Source organism: Astatotilapia calliptera, chromosome 23 (genome assembly GCF_900246225.1).
Source record: "Astatotilapia calliptera chromosome 23, fAstCal1.2, whole genome shotgun sequence".
NCBI classification, from domain to species: domain Eukaryota; kingdom Metazoa; phylum Chordata; class Actinopteri; order Cichliformes; family Cichlidae; genus Astatotilapia; species Astatotilapia calliptera.
Window position 1 is genome coordinate 38,809,408 of NC_039323.1, and position 14,565 is coordinate 38,823,972.

The 14,565-nt window shown below is 39.6% G+C and overlaps 1 protein-coding gene across 8 annotated transcripts in view; it reads right to left on the reverse strand.

Annotated features, from left to right (window-relative positions):
* Positions 1 to 7,368: 7,368 nt before the first annotated feature.
* LOC113015987 (semaphorin-5B-like) overlaps positions 7,369 to 14,565 on the reverse strand; it is a 45,341-nt gene continuing 38,144 nt past the window's right edge. For all 8 annotated transcript variants that reach the window (XM_026158411.1, XM_026158413.1, XM_026158407.1 and 5 more), the window contains 6 exons: positions 13,010 to 13,231; positions 12,173 to 12,343; positions 11,085 to 11,234; positions 10,739 to 10,774; positions 9,539 to 9,750; positions 7,369 to 9,439 (listed from right to left, as the gene is read on the reverse strand). In XM_026158411.1, the coding sequence (XP_026014196.1) occupies positions 9,278 to 9,439; positions 9,539 to 9,750; positions 10,739 to 10,774; positions 11,085 to 11,234; positions 12,173 to 12,343; positions 13,010 to 13,231 (953 nt within the window). In that variant the 3' untranslated portion in view covers positions 7,369 to 9,277. The remainder of the gene's footprint in view (positions 9,440 to 9,538; positions 9,751 to 10,738; positions 10,775 to 11,084; positions 11,235 to 12,172; positions 12,344 to 13,009; positions 13,232 to 14,565) is intronic.

Below are 14,565 nucleotides of genomic sequence, written 5' to 3' on the forward strand. Positions count from 1 at the left end.
TATTTTGGATGCTTATATTATTTTAATTTGCACACAGAAACAAAATAATTTCACAAAAATCAAAAACTACCAGGATCAAAATTATTATTAACCCCCCTGATGCTAACGGTTAGCTGTGTAATGTGTTGTCTCAGAGCAATCTCAGCCCATTCTCTTTCTCCTTGTTGTATATCTTTGCATACTTCAATCTGGCTTGAAGGTTTTTCTTGGTCTGAAACCTCGCAGTCCACTCCTGTACAGGGTTCTAGTGATTTTTTTTATTTCTTCAAGACTATAATTCCCAACTTTGCTAAGTCATTCGCTGGTGTCCTGACACTTGTTCTGTCTTTAGACACATCTCTCACCAGTTTTCTTTCCAGTCCTTGAAATCGTTTGTTTCCTACCTATTCCAGGCTTCCAGACTGTGTCACTCTCTTTGAATGTCTTTCTTTCTTTCTTTCTTTCTTTCTTTCTTTCTTTCTTTCTTTCTTTCTTTCTTTCTTTCTAGCCTGTCCTGTGTGGCAGCTTTTGCAATCAAAATCCTGATCATTTATACTTTTTTTTTTTATAAAGATTTAAGTTATTTCACTGGTACTCACAGTGTCTTAAATGCTGATGCTTAGCATCATTTGTGCTAGTTTTACATGAACAGGGTGTATGATCAAATATCATGCCACCATTTTTGTGCCACAAATTTCACTAATGCCTATATATCCAAGAGAAACAACAACATTTAGAACAACTATCGAACACACTGCATTGGTCTCAATTTACCATGATTAGTTTTGATGTTATGAGCACAAGTGTGGGAGCAGGTGATGTGGAAAAACTGGAATTCTGGAATAACACAGAAGTTTGACATTGTTCAAGCCACTGCTGATTGGTCAAAAGCAGTAATATTACTATCTGTCACATAACCCGATCTTTGGGAGAAATCCGTGTGGTTCTATAACTTCACGGTGAGTCAGTAAATTACAGCACACATCAGTTTTAAGTCAATGAAGTGGTCACAATCAATTTGATGGACTGTCCTGCATCTGAAACTGCAAAAACACATTTTAATTTACTAGAAGAGCTCTTGGTTCAGTTTGTCTAACTGCAAATAAAGATCACAGTTTTCCAACTGAGAATTGTGCCAAATGCTTTTTGGCTGTAAAATTTTGAGAGTAGATCTGCAACATTTTCTTTTTTCATAAGATAATTGAGTTTATGTTGTTATTAGATCATTTAAAATAATTTTCTAGCAAAATGTCACAACAGATGCATGCAGTATGTTTTACTTGTATCTGCAGAGAAGCTTCAGCTTTAACAAAGAACATGTTATAGCGCAAGCCAGCTCCTCCATTAGTCAGCCCTCTGAGACACTGAGTGGTTCTTATCTGTTGTTTGTTTTTTTTCCTCCAAGGTACCTGAATGCCTCTGCACTCACCTGGTCAATAACACAGTTATTGACCAGGTGAGTAAGATATTCTCAGGCTATACAATAACACAGTTATTGTATAGCCTGAGAATATCTTAGTCACTGTGCTTTTACAGCCATCTCTTCTCTCACGCGATCTCTTGTATCTGCAGGCATGCATCGCATGAAGCCTGGATGAAAACATAACGGTCTGCTGGCAAGGATAACAAAATCTAAGCAGAAACTTTATTTTTGGCTTCTGCAGAGGAAGCATGTGATGTATAGTGTCCCGGAGGCAAAAACAAAAAAATAAAGGTATTGCTAATGTTCCTCTGTGTGTCAGTGCGTGGCACTTTTTTTTTCATATATTGAAAAAAACAAAAAATACTTTGATACACTGATTTATGTTCTGAGGCACTTTGATCAGAGAAACCTTCAAACAAGTGAACATAGCAGATTAACTGGCTTTAAAGTGGACAGATTAAGTTGTTTTTGCTTCAAGTTGGGATAATATGGATTGTATTATGGGATGTAAAGACAACCAGCTCTCTTACAGAGACTCAATCGTGGTTACATTTTAATGTATTTATGTAAGATTTGGAAAAAGCTCCATGAGTAAATGTCAAAGGTGGATTTCACACTTTAAATTATTAAACTGCTTGCATATGTCTGTGACTGAAACTATGGGTTAGGGTCTGCTGCTTATTAACTAAATGAGCAAACAAGAAATGATATCTGGCAACAAAAAAACCCTTCAAAGTTATTAAATCAGGGACCAACTAGGTGCAAACAGTGAGTGACAACACCTTTGTGAATAAATACTGCACAGCTACTTTATTAGTTACACCTTCTCAGTACTGGGTTGGGCCCCTGTTGCATTCAGAACTACCTTAATTCTTCACATTATTGATTCAACAGGGTGCTGGAAACATTTCTCCGAGATTTTGGTCCATGTCGACGTGATACATGGTTAGTAACAATACTCAGGTAGGTTTAAATCATTATCATTTGGTATTAAAGGGCCCTAAAGGACCCAAAATGTTCCAAGAAAAGTTGCTTTCACATTGTTTACTGAACTTTTTTCGAGTCTTTATTGTTCAGTTTTGGTGAGATTGTGTAAAGAGACTGATTAGACAAACAGCTGTACCTAATAAAGTGACTAGTGAGCGCAGTTCATCTTCTTTGTACTGTGAAATATTTATGGACTCTACACTCTTCTTTTCCTGCTCCTAAATGGGAAGGGGTGGAAACACAAATTCACATGAATAAATAAATTAATATGCTGCGTGAGGGTTGACTATTTTGGTGACCCGGCGTTTTGTTAGCAGCAGATTAAACTCTCAGACAGCAGAGCAGAACTGCTCACTGGACTGTGAACAACAAACACTGGAGTGCCATCTATTCGGGGCAGTGATGTGAAGTAAAGCATTTGGGACTTGATGGGTAGACGCTGGTCTTTTATTAAAAATGTGAGCTAATCAGCGGTTGGTGCCTTTTGTAAATAGTTATTAAATGATTTAATATATTTAATAAAAACAGCATATGTAAGTGCATGTATGTATTCAAACAGGCAGGTGTTTATCCTGGCAAGCATAGAAACACCATGAATTTATTTAATGTGCACAAAAAGCACGCACATGTAGAAAACATCGTTGCGTATTACGTGTTTTAAAGATTTTTCCTTCCACACTTTTAATCATGTGTCATGTACTTTGGGGCAGGAAGGTGTGGCTTCTCCAACAGCAGACATAGCTGTTACTGCCATGATCCAGCAGCACTGCTCTTACAGTGGGAAGCACAAACAGGATTACAGCCTCAGTCACAGAAAGCAGGATTTCTAAGAACTCGGCCTTGCAGCGCCTTTTATCTTACAGAAGCAATAATCCCACAAAGGCCGCGGTAAATTAGCAGTGGGCAAGCAACAGACCTGACTGCAGCTTTGAAATTTTAGCTTTTGAAATTTGTCACTAATCAAGAGCTCTTCAGCAGTGACTATCCCAAGACCACATTCTGCATAAATCACCATTATGAAGGCATGCAGAGTGTTGTGCATCCTGTTTATTGAGTTAGCGCTACTTTTTTTGACATTGCATATTCTAATTGTTCACATGAGTACCAAAGGATGCCAAGTACATTTCACACTGTCTGCCTGTGTACATTTACAGCAAAAGTATGCCATAAAAAATAACGTTCAAGTGCTCGAAGTAAAGGTAGTAATAATAGTACTATTTACAGAAGTGCTAGGTAGATAACAATGTCACACTATTAAGCATTATTAAGGTATTATAAAGTGCTCATCATTTATATATCATTACTCCTCCTTAGTATGCCATTTGTAAATACAGATATATTTATAAACATATCTGTATTTATAAATGAAACACACTGGAGGCGTAATAACATATAAATGATAAATTAAGCACCTGCTAATGCTTAATAATGTGACATTATTATACAGTGTTATCCAGTACTGTAATGGGTAATGCCACCAATTTACCACATTAAATGAAATTATGTCACTGAAGTTATTAACAGTCAGAGTAACAGTGCTGGTAGTTACTGGTTAATTACCAAAGGCTAAAATTTATTAATTGTTATCCATGAATTTACAAATCTACTGTTTTAAGAAAAAGGTAAAGCATATTATTATTATTATTTTTTTTTTTTTTTAATTTACTTGCCAAATTACAGTCATTTACTTGCATTCATGAACAGAAGAATTACTTTCAGTGATGAAACGTTATGCTTGATTAGTCCAGTAACATGCCCAAAACTGTAGAGCCGGTTAAGTTGCACTGTGAATATACTGGTGCCAGATATTTAATCAAAGCTTTAGTCAAAAGCTTAGATGATTTCAAATTGCCCATTCTAAAAAGATTTCAAAGTAAAAGTCTGCTTCTTTAACAGATTAGTAACGTGAGTAAGTAAACAAACGGAGGACATAGTGCAGATAATGTTTTCAGCTTTACTGGCACCTGCACCTTCCCTCCCTTCTCCACCTGCTCCTGCTGTTTGTATTATTTATCAGTTATACTCTGTTGACCTGCAAAGATAGAAACATATTCACCCCGGTATACAAAATGGTAAAGTTGCCATTTTGACTTACCTGTAAGCTCGTCTGCTCTCAAACAACGTCAAATATTAAAGACATGAGGGAAGTGGAGGCAGTGAAGTCGCTAAAAGAAGAACACCTTGTGACCTTTTGCAGTCAAACGACTTGCAGGGAATAACACCTGAGTGCACAGAAAAGCTATATCAGCAATTATTTTTATGCCTTTGAGCCCATTTGTTTTATTTCTAGTCTATTTTGGGGGCTGGATAGTGATGTCACACTGTTTTCATGACTGTCCTCTCTTATTTAAGCTTATATTTATTTGCTCAAGCCCATGCTTGGAGTTGGAGTGATTTTGTGTGACATCAGAAAGAAAACAAAGTAGCTGTGCTTGCTCATCACTTAGTCTTACCTCTAACTGTGCAGGGCTGTGGCCCCAGTTTGTCCCTACAAATGAGGTAAAGTGTGAGGGGGTGGGCGGGGGTGCATGACTCTTTTTAGGTACCAAAATTTACCAAAATCAACCACTTCAGAGGGTCTAATACAGCGGGACACATAGAGACTGCCTGGTTCTGCTTTCTCAGCATTTGGCCTGGCACTCTGACAGCAGCATTTTTCCTAATAACATTCACAGCTGAAGAAACAATCATTTTTAGAAACCAAAGTGCTGACATTTCAGTGGTTCTCCTCACCTCAGCTGGAAATATTGATTTTGGTTTAATACACAAAATAAATCTTATTACAGTTAAATCCTTTGTGCAGTTTTTCCCCCCCAAATTCCAGTATCTGTGATTTAAAATTGCAAAATATGTCATCATCATGGTCAGTTTCTCCAGTTTGACCTCGTATCCTCGGGTACAACTGCCTGGACGTAATCTTACTCAGAAGCAAGGCTAGTGTGGGCATCATATTTCTCCTGATCTGTTGGGCATTCAGCACATCCTCTAACCTCTAAGCTTAAAGCTCCAGCCTATGTTGCCTTGTGCTCTATTCAACTTTGCTGTATCAGCTCAGTCTTTAGTCTATTTGCAGATAGCTGTAAAGTCAGCATACTGTAGAGTGGTGTAGAGACATCCAAGATATTAAATCAATCAGAAAGATCGATTGAATAAAATAGTTCATTTGATCTTTTTGAACTGAATAGAACGGCATAAAGAGTCTTAAAACTGCACATTCCTGATCTTGTTGTCTGCAAGGCGTACTAGGCATTTGCAATTTTTACTTCCTCATCCTTAAAAATCCAAAAATCCATTGTCTCCGTTTTAAAAGAAGACATTTGTAGTCCAAGACGAGCAGATTTCATCATGAATTTGAAAGATTTTTTGCACTTATTTGATATATTTTTCAATAAATGGTGTGGTCGTCACCATATAGCAGTACTGTTATTCAATTTTTACCTGCTGGTGATGTGAGGGGAAAAAAAGCAATGACAATCAAACTATTGGCACCAAAATGTATTTTTGTCATCTTCATTGTTTTTTTCAGTGTACATTATAGAAAAATATAGAGTAGCAAAAGTTCACAGTGTCCAAAAGGCAGTGTTAAGTCACATCAATCATATTTAACACAAGCGTTTTTGGGAGCAAAACAAATCCATTTTGGGGATTTTTCTTAAAATATGAGGATAAATTGTGTCCAGTGTGAATCTGATTTGACACCAAAGTGGCCTTTAAATACAAAACTCACTTTCTCTGCCGCAGACAGGGTAGGAACACCGTTTTTAAAAAGACATTTCCACTTTCTTGGTTAAATACATTCAAACATTTGTACACTTTACACAAACATGGACTGTATATTCATGAAAGAATGTCAGTACATGCAGTTACATGTATATAAACACACATATTGTACTATCGGGGCTTTTTGTTTCATGCTGTGTAAAAATGCTGAGAAACTGGTGCATTCACTTCTTGGTATTTACAAATTAGAGACACAAAATATGCAATATACGTTTTATCATTAACAACACAGGGCTTGGATTTAACACCAAAAAAAATCACTTTACTTTATTGTAAAGTTTATTTGTTTTAAAATAAAAATATACAATTCGGTTCAAATTTGTTATGATTTAGAGGTTAAGGGTGCAAAGTGTTTTTGGTATTACTAGAAGCCAACACATTTTTCAATTTCCTCTCACAGTGACTTTTATGTGGGAAATTTTCAGCAGTAGAGTTTGAGGTTGGGCTTTTTCGGCAAATCAAAACAGAATCTGGCACAAATCATCAGGAAACTAGAGCCAGTGATCAACCAGTGCACCTCCAATCCAGTTACATTAAGAGCTTTTTCAGCTAAAAGCAACGATTTTGTTTCCATGTTCCTAACAGTGGAAAATTAACCGAGTAACCGTGCCAAAGATGCCCCTATTTATTTACCTAATAATTTCCCCAGGAAATGTATTACATTATATTTTATATTATGTAAAAAATGGCACATTGTAAGAAAAATTACCCACCATTTGAAGAAATAAGCAACAAATAGCTGAAAAACACATTTATACAAGTGTGTGCAATGTTGTCCAAGTAATGAGACACGCCATCACGAGACGAAACTTAAGTTACACTCACCGGCCACTTCATTAGATACACCTTACTGGTAATAACTTTGACTCCCTTTTGCCTTCATAACTGTCATAATTCCTTGTGGCATAGACTCACAAAGGAGCTGGAAGCATTCTTCAGAGATTGATGGGTACAGTGTAGCGATGAAGGGATGAACATGGTCAGCAACATTACTCAGGCGGAGTTTAAGCAAAAGACTATATTAAAAAAATGTTCCCCACACAATTCTGCTACCTGCTGAGGTTTGATTAAAGGTAAATTCTGACCCTGCCGTCTGAATGTTACAATACAAATTGAGATTTGTCAGATCAGGCAACATTTTTCCCATCTATTACCCAATTTTGGTGAGCTTGTGTTAATTGTAGCCTCAGTTTTCTGTTCTTAGCTGACAGGACTGACATCCAGTGTGGTATTCTGCTGCTGTAGCCTATGCTCATCTGCGTACTTGGTTTGAGTTACTGTTGTCTTCATCGTTCTTCATCATTCTGTTGCTCAGTTTGAACTTCAGCAGCTTCAAAATTTGATCAATTTTGAATTAAGAGACGTGCAGGGAGAAACCAGTTATTTTCTACGTTGTCTTCCTCAATGGAAAACACCAACGTTTAAGCACATTTTATCATCTTAAAGTTTTACATTTTAAATTTGTGCAGAACCAAAACATAAACCAAAACATTTTTGTATTTTTTGGGGGCAGCAGTTGTTTCCCAGTCACTTCAGTATGTGCTATTAAATAAAAACAAAAATTGTAGCCACCATAAGCAAGTTAATCACAAAAAAGTTACATTTTGTTGCATGAAATTAATATTCATTTGAAAAGTCTAACACTGATAATGAATTATTCACATTCTGTTGAAATATACATGAACAGCTGTATTGTTTTTGGTGATTTTTGAACAGTAGCCTTGTAAAATCGGGGCGGTACGCCCCCATATTTTTCCATAGCTGAATCAGCATGAATCTGTGAACACCCCTAAAATAATTTGTTCATTCTGCTGATAGAAAAGTTGGCAAACATGCATTTTCTTCTTTTCTTTTTTTTTACCAATGTACAGTACGAAGTCAAGCGTGTCAAAAATGTCCTCTTCAGGATTGCTGTCCATCGTTTTGCCAGCTAAGTATGAAAATTAAAGCGAATAAGCTGCGAGTCTGTTTATTTCTTAGCTTTATTCAGAGTGGAGATGTTCCTTAATACCCATCATTTCATGGATCTGTTTTTTTATCATGGAAATCAGTCTTTGCAAAAGAGTCCAGTGGATCCAGTTACACACAATGTCAGCGGAGTTCAAGCCCTGGAGGTTTGGGTTCTGCTTTCTGGCACCCTGAGAATGACCAGGGCACTTCAGGGAGGGTGAAGTGAGTAGACGGGGGGGATCCCTGTAGATGGTGGTTTCATCAGAGAACAAACGAGCCTTAAAAAGCAAAACAAAACAAGTCCTCCTCTGGGAGGTAAAAGTTGATGCACTGTGGCTCACGAACAGATGCACGCACAACATCTGAAACAAGGGCCGGATCGATCGGACCACCCACAGCTCGTTCTTGGTTACTGGCTCATAGTCTCTGCAATCAGTAAACCAGTCACCTCTCATTCTGGCTCTAAGAAAACAGGCAGCTACATGGTGAAGAAAGGGAGGAAACGAAAAGGCTGCCGGCTTTTGTGGGATACTGAAAGTACCGTCAAAATATAAGAATTTAAAGAACTTCCTATAGATGCGGAAAACTAAAAAGACACTCACGATGTGCTCTCAGTAGCGCTTCTTTATATGTGAACTGTAATTTGGGATCACCTTTGTTTTGCTTCTTCCTTTATATTTACACAATTGACCTTATTTTGAAGATTATTAGTCCCCAAATCTGGGATTAATAAATTCAATCTTCCCTAGTTACAGCACCACACAGTCCACGTTGACTGACTGCGGGGTTTTTGGGCTGGCAGACATTTATTCTTGTTAGGGTAAAATGACAAATCGTGCAGGGAGATGGTGCGCAGACGGGTCAGATTTTTTAAACAGGAATTTTACATCTGAGTGATTTATACTCGAAATCTTTATAATCTCAGCGCTGTGGTCAAAAATGATATTGAGTTGTGACACACAGCTGGAACTGCTTTAAAGCAAAGAAATAGTCCAAAACCAAAATGACTTGCATGGCCAAATATTTGGGTATTTCATGAATAACTCTAATAGAAATCATTTTGGTATTTACCTTAAGACTATTTAAGACTTTGCTCTGATTTCTGAATGATGAGCACATTGTGGTGGATGAGTTTGTTGGCTGAAGCCCGGCCTCCTCTCAGCTGTGCATGTAGGTCCTGCAGGGCGAGTCTGGATGGAAGTCGTACTTGCTCAAACTGGAAGGGTAGTAGGTGGTGGCAAACATATTGCCTGAGGGCACCGGAGAGGGGAAATGGTTGCATGTCTCATCGTTGACATGAATGTTGTTCTTGTTCAGCATCTACAAAATGGCAAACCGTGTTTTATAAAAATCCTCACTTAAAAACCTTTAGAGTCTATCAACCATTTAGAAATGTATTTAAAGTAATTACAAGCCCACCTTGAACTCCATGGGGATGTACTTCTCATTCTTTGGCGTGGCGTTGCCCTGCTTGTTGTAAGTGAGGTGGTTTGGTGTGCTCGGGTGGATTACCGCTGACTCTGCCGATGGTCGGTTCAGGTGGTGACAGTATGTGAAGGCCAGAGCTGACAGGAGGGCTGCTGCAAAGAAACTGGCTAAGCCCACAGCTGCCAGCTGGAACAAGGTAAAGGCTGTACACAGGGAGGCGGGGAAGGAAGAGCACAGAAACAGAGCCATTGTTAAACCAGTGAGAAATGTAGCCTTGTAAGGGGATGGGTAATGATAGGCTGAGATGACAAACAATCGAGGACACTAAATAACACTGATGAAGTTTTAAGTGAAGTTTGCCTCAAAATGTTACAAATGCACACGATATGATCCGCAAGCATAAACTAAGTTTACGAATGTGTGCAATTTGTGTGTAACTATTTGTGTGCACAGCTTATTTGCGTCTGATCCAGACGCAAATAAGCTGTTTGACCACACAGGATCAAACAGCTGTGTATCATTTTCTCTTGCAAAAAAGCTTCCTTCCTTCCAAATTCGAGAACACATTGACCAGGATTATATTGATATTCAAAATATACAGAATTTATATTTCCTAGTTTTCCACTTCCACTTGAACGCAGCTTATATTTGTGGATCTGTGAAGAGCTGGCAGTGTGAAATTTCTCGTGCTCGTGGGTCATGTCGTATGCATTTGCAACACTTTTGAGGTAAAATTTTCACTGTAATAGAAAATAGTCTGTCTAGAAGGTGGTGTAAAAAATTTGAGCTTTTGTTAGAAGGGAAAGAAAGCGAGGAACTAAAAGCAACTCAAAGTTCATGTCACTACCTGAATGGGACCAATATCGATTCCACATTTTCGGCCAATCCCGTGCCACGCGGGGCCGAAGTCACAAACAAAAGTCAATATGGTACCAACTGTGTGGTACACATCAGGAGAAGAAGAAAGCCAATAACTTTTACAAGAATGGCTAGTTGTTGCTACATCCTCCAATTAAACCGAGGAGATACTGATTTGGTTTGGATGCAACGCTGGAAGAAAAGCAGGAAACCCTGCAGATATTTCATGCTGGGAATTGAAGAGCGCAGGAGGTGTGTATGTGTGTAAGCTGGGAACAATGTGTAATTATTTGGGGGAGAGTGAACAGAAAGACATCAGTTGTTTTCACTCACTTCCACAGCTCTGGTCCTCCTGACCGGGCAAAATGACTGCAGAGAAAGAGAAATGAAAAAAAAAAAAAAGCCATCAATGTAGAGAAGAAGAAAAAAGAAAATCACAGCAGCTCCGAGAGATCAAACAAGACAAAAGTAGTTAATTTCTCACAAAGCCTTCCCTGTTCTCGAGGTAGACACGCTGCTGACATCTCCGCTAATTCATCTTTTTAATTTTCTCCAAATGCAGAGTGAACAAGTCAGCATTTAGCGTGCCTGATTAAACTTTTCATTCAAGTTAATTTTTCCAGCTTATATCTGCAACAGTCTGCAGCGGTCCTGTTTACATGTGCGATCATGCGCTTACCCGGCACCTCGTGAGGCTGGCACGGCCTAGACTGGGTGACGTTGCCCTGGCAGAGACTGACCTCAGCCTCTTGGTTCTCATCGCAGCGGCGGGTGCGATGCTGCAGGCCCTCGTCGTCACAGTCCCCCCACTCTGTCCATTCACCCCAACCTGCAAACACAGGAATCAGGGAAAACGACAAACGTCCAAATGAGAAACGGGAAAATAAATGAGCATTTTTCCAATCACCAACAAACTCAACCTCCTCTGCAAGGAGAGGAACTGTGTGGTAAGTCACCAAGAGTGCAGCCTGACGAGTTCTGGCCACAGTGCATCAGTGCAATGGTCATCATCATCAGTCAGCAACCTTGTGTGCCTCCCGGGATCGCTTTGTTTCGCGAACAAAAGCCTAAAATGGACGAGGAGTTGATTACACCGATTTGCCTCCCGTGTCTCTGCATTTTTTTTCTTCTTTTCAAAGTCCAAGGGAATAAAGATATACAAGAAGCTGCTCGCATCCAAATTCACGTTGATAGGGAAATTTGGAGCTATTTCATTAACTGTTTTTCCGTTCCTTCTCCGACCTTCAGACGACGCATGCTGGGAGAGGCTCCAACGGCCACATTGTTTTCCTTCTCATCACAAATATTGATTGGCCCGTGTGGGGGAGATTTCCCATCAGTGGCCAAAGAAGAAGCAGTTATTTAATCTAGATAGACTGAGAGAATCTAGAGAGTATTTTTAATGGTGTAATAATTGTAATGAATTTTTAAAAATTTAGAAATTTGGATAAAGGGGTTGTTTGTAAGAAAGTTATAAGCTGACTTTTATCTTTAACTTCACAACATTAATGTTCAAATCAGATTAACTGCAGTCCTTTGTAGTGAATCCCCCCCCCTAAGACACAGAAATTCATATTATAACTGCTGATAATATCTGTACCATAATTTACTCATCTTCACTTCAGTTAGAAAGCTTTTGTCTTCAAACCTAGACACAGACAAAATCTGCTAGTGATGTAATATGTTCAACTGATCCATCTGTGACCATTACACATCTTTGGTTTGTCTGAAACCTTCCATAGTGCGGCTTCACATATCCCTTCATACCCTCACAGGCGTGTATATTACAAAGGGCCTCTTCAGTATGCAGGCCTATGCAGATATCTCCTCCGTTGGCAGGGGGTGGGCTGCTGCATGTCCGAGTCCTCTGGTAGTGCCCGCCTCCACAGCTGGACGTGCACTGGGACCAGGCAGACCAGCAAGACCAGGCTCCATTCACTAGATTTAGAAGAAAACCCCATAATAATGTAACACAATGTAATGCAAGCTAATGATGGTATATAACAGTTTCATGTAGCTGTGACCTCAGTGCACAAGTGTTTTTAATTGGCATTTTTTTCCACTGGCCACCAGGGGGAGATTCATATAGTAGCAAAAAGTCTAACTGTGCAGAGGTCTATTGCGGAGGGCCATGAGTACCAAAACGAATTAAATAAATATATCATTAAATAATAAATCAAATGTGCCATTAATAAATTAAAATTGGAAAAAAAGAATTATTAAATTCAATTAAATGAATGAATATTCAATTATTTATATACTGAATTAATTAATGATTTAATGATTGATTATTTAATGAAACACAACAATAAATGAGACATACAACATACATTCATCTTGTAAACGATCGTCCCCACTAGAATAAAGACAGACAGGAAATCAATGTATGCATGCTTTAGGATGTGGGTACCTAATGATTGTTAGCCGCTAACACGTGAGCATGCAGTGACCACAGTTCTGCAGTCAGATCCACCACCCAATCAACATCAGCTCTAGGCTTAATGCTTAATGGGACCTCAGTGTCCAGCTGGTAATGTCACTGTGGTTGTGTCCACCATTTATGTACAGTCTGTGAGGTACAGTGCACTAGAAGCTCTCTGTTACCTGGACACGGTTGAGTGTTGCAGTCCTGATACTCCACCGGCGATCCCACACAGGCGCTGGGGTTGATCCTCCCTTCTATCGTCAAGCAGCTGCGTTTCCGAGTTCGGAAGCCTCTGGAGCACTGCTGGGAACAGCTGGACCACGTTTCCCAGGATCCCCATCGGGCACCTTGTGGCTGGGATGAAGTTCGGACACTTGTCTTCATTAAGTCTTCAACCAAAGCTGGCAACAAATATAAAACACATTTTGTTCTCTATCTTAGAATCCAAACAAGGGAAACAAATTACACTAAAAAAATATACAAGTCGATCACAACATCTGCCACAATCTGCTGAACGAGTCAGAAATTTTCTCTGAATTCAAATCGGAGACACGCTATTGTATGGTTTTATTGCTAAGCTCAGCAGCCAGCCTGTTATGAAACAACAATTAGCGAGGTACAATGCAGGCACAAAATGAGCTAGATTTCCCTGTACGCTGACACACACATACAGTTGGTATACCCACAATTGCAAATTATTTACATATGAATCAGAAGCGCTTCCTGAGGCTTTTAAATGAGGCCACCAGAAACATTTCATTAAGATTTTCTTTTCTGAGGATGACAACTTGAGAGCAGTCACACAAGCTGCGAAAAACAATGACATTTCCCACTTCCTCAGCTTTACTTATTTTGGAGTAAATACCCAAAGGGTGATACAATCCAGATTCTATGAGGGAGAAGAGAAAAAAAACAAAAGCTTAGATGACTCTGAGGGATGAAGGAAGAGGACATCTGCTTCCCCACAACAGTTCAATGATGTTTAATCAATCTGCTGACTGATGTCCACAGACAGGAAACCAGCTGTGTTTAGCGTGGCATACTGGGAGATATGCCACCAGCAGTGCTGATAAAAGCTCAGACAGATACAGCTCTAGGCAGATAGCGTGTGTACGACTGCTGTATGGAGTCGAAAAACTTCACAAAAATGATTCAAACCTTAAAAAATTTACCCCCGCTTACCCTCCCTGTGGAATCCAGGTACACCTGCATTCTAGCAGGTAATCACAGCAACAGCTGTGTTTGCACATTTACAATCAAGCACATCTGCTGTGACGCACATTACCAACTCCGGAAGACGATCAAAGCAGCCAAACGTGAGTACAGGGACAGGGTGGAACAACAGTTTGACAACCTTCGGAGTATGTGGCAGGGACTAAACACGATCACAGACTTTAGAGGGAAAACCAGCACACCGCAGACCATGGCCTCTCTGTGTGAGGATCTAAACATATTCTACGCTAGATTCGACACAGCGAACACCATGAGACCGGACAGTGTGCGCACCGCGGATGACGTCAGTGCGCAGTGCTGTTTGTAGATTACAGCTCAGCATTCAATACCATCGTTCCCTCGAAGCTGGACAGGAAACTGCAGGATCTAGGACTAAGCAGCTCCCTCTGCAGCTGGATCCTTAGCTTCCTGTCTGACAGACGCCAGGTGGTCAGACTGGGCAGCATCACCTCATACCCCATCACACTGAACACTGGTGCTCCACAGGGGTGTGTACTGAGCC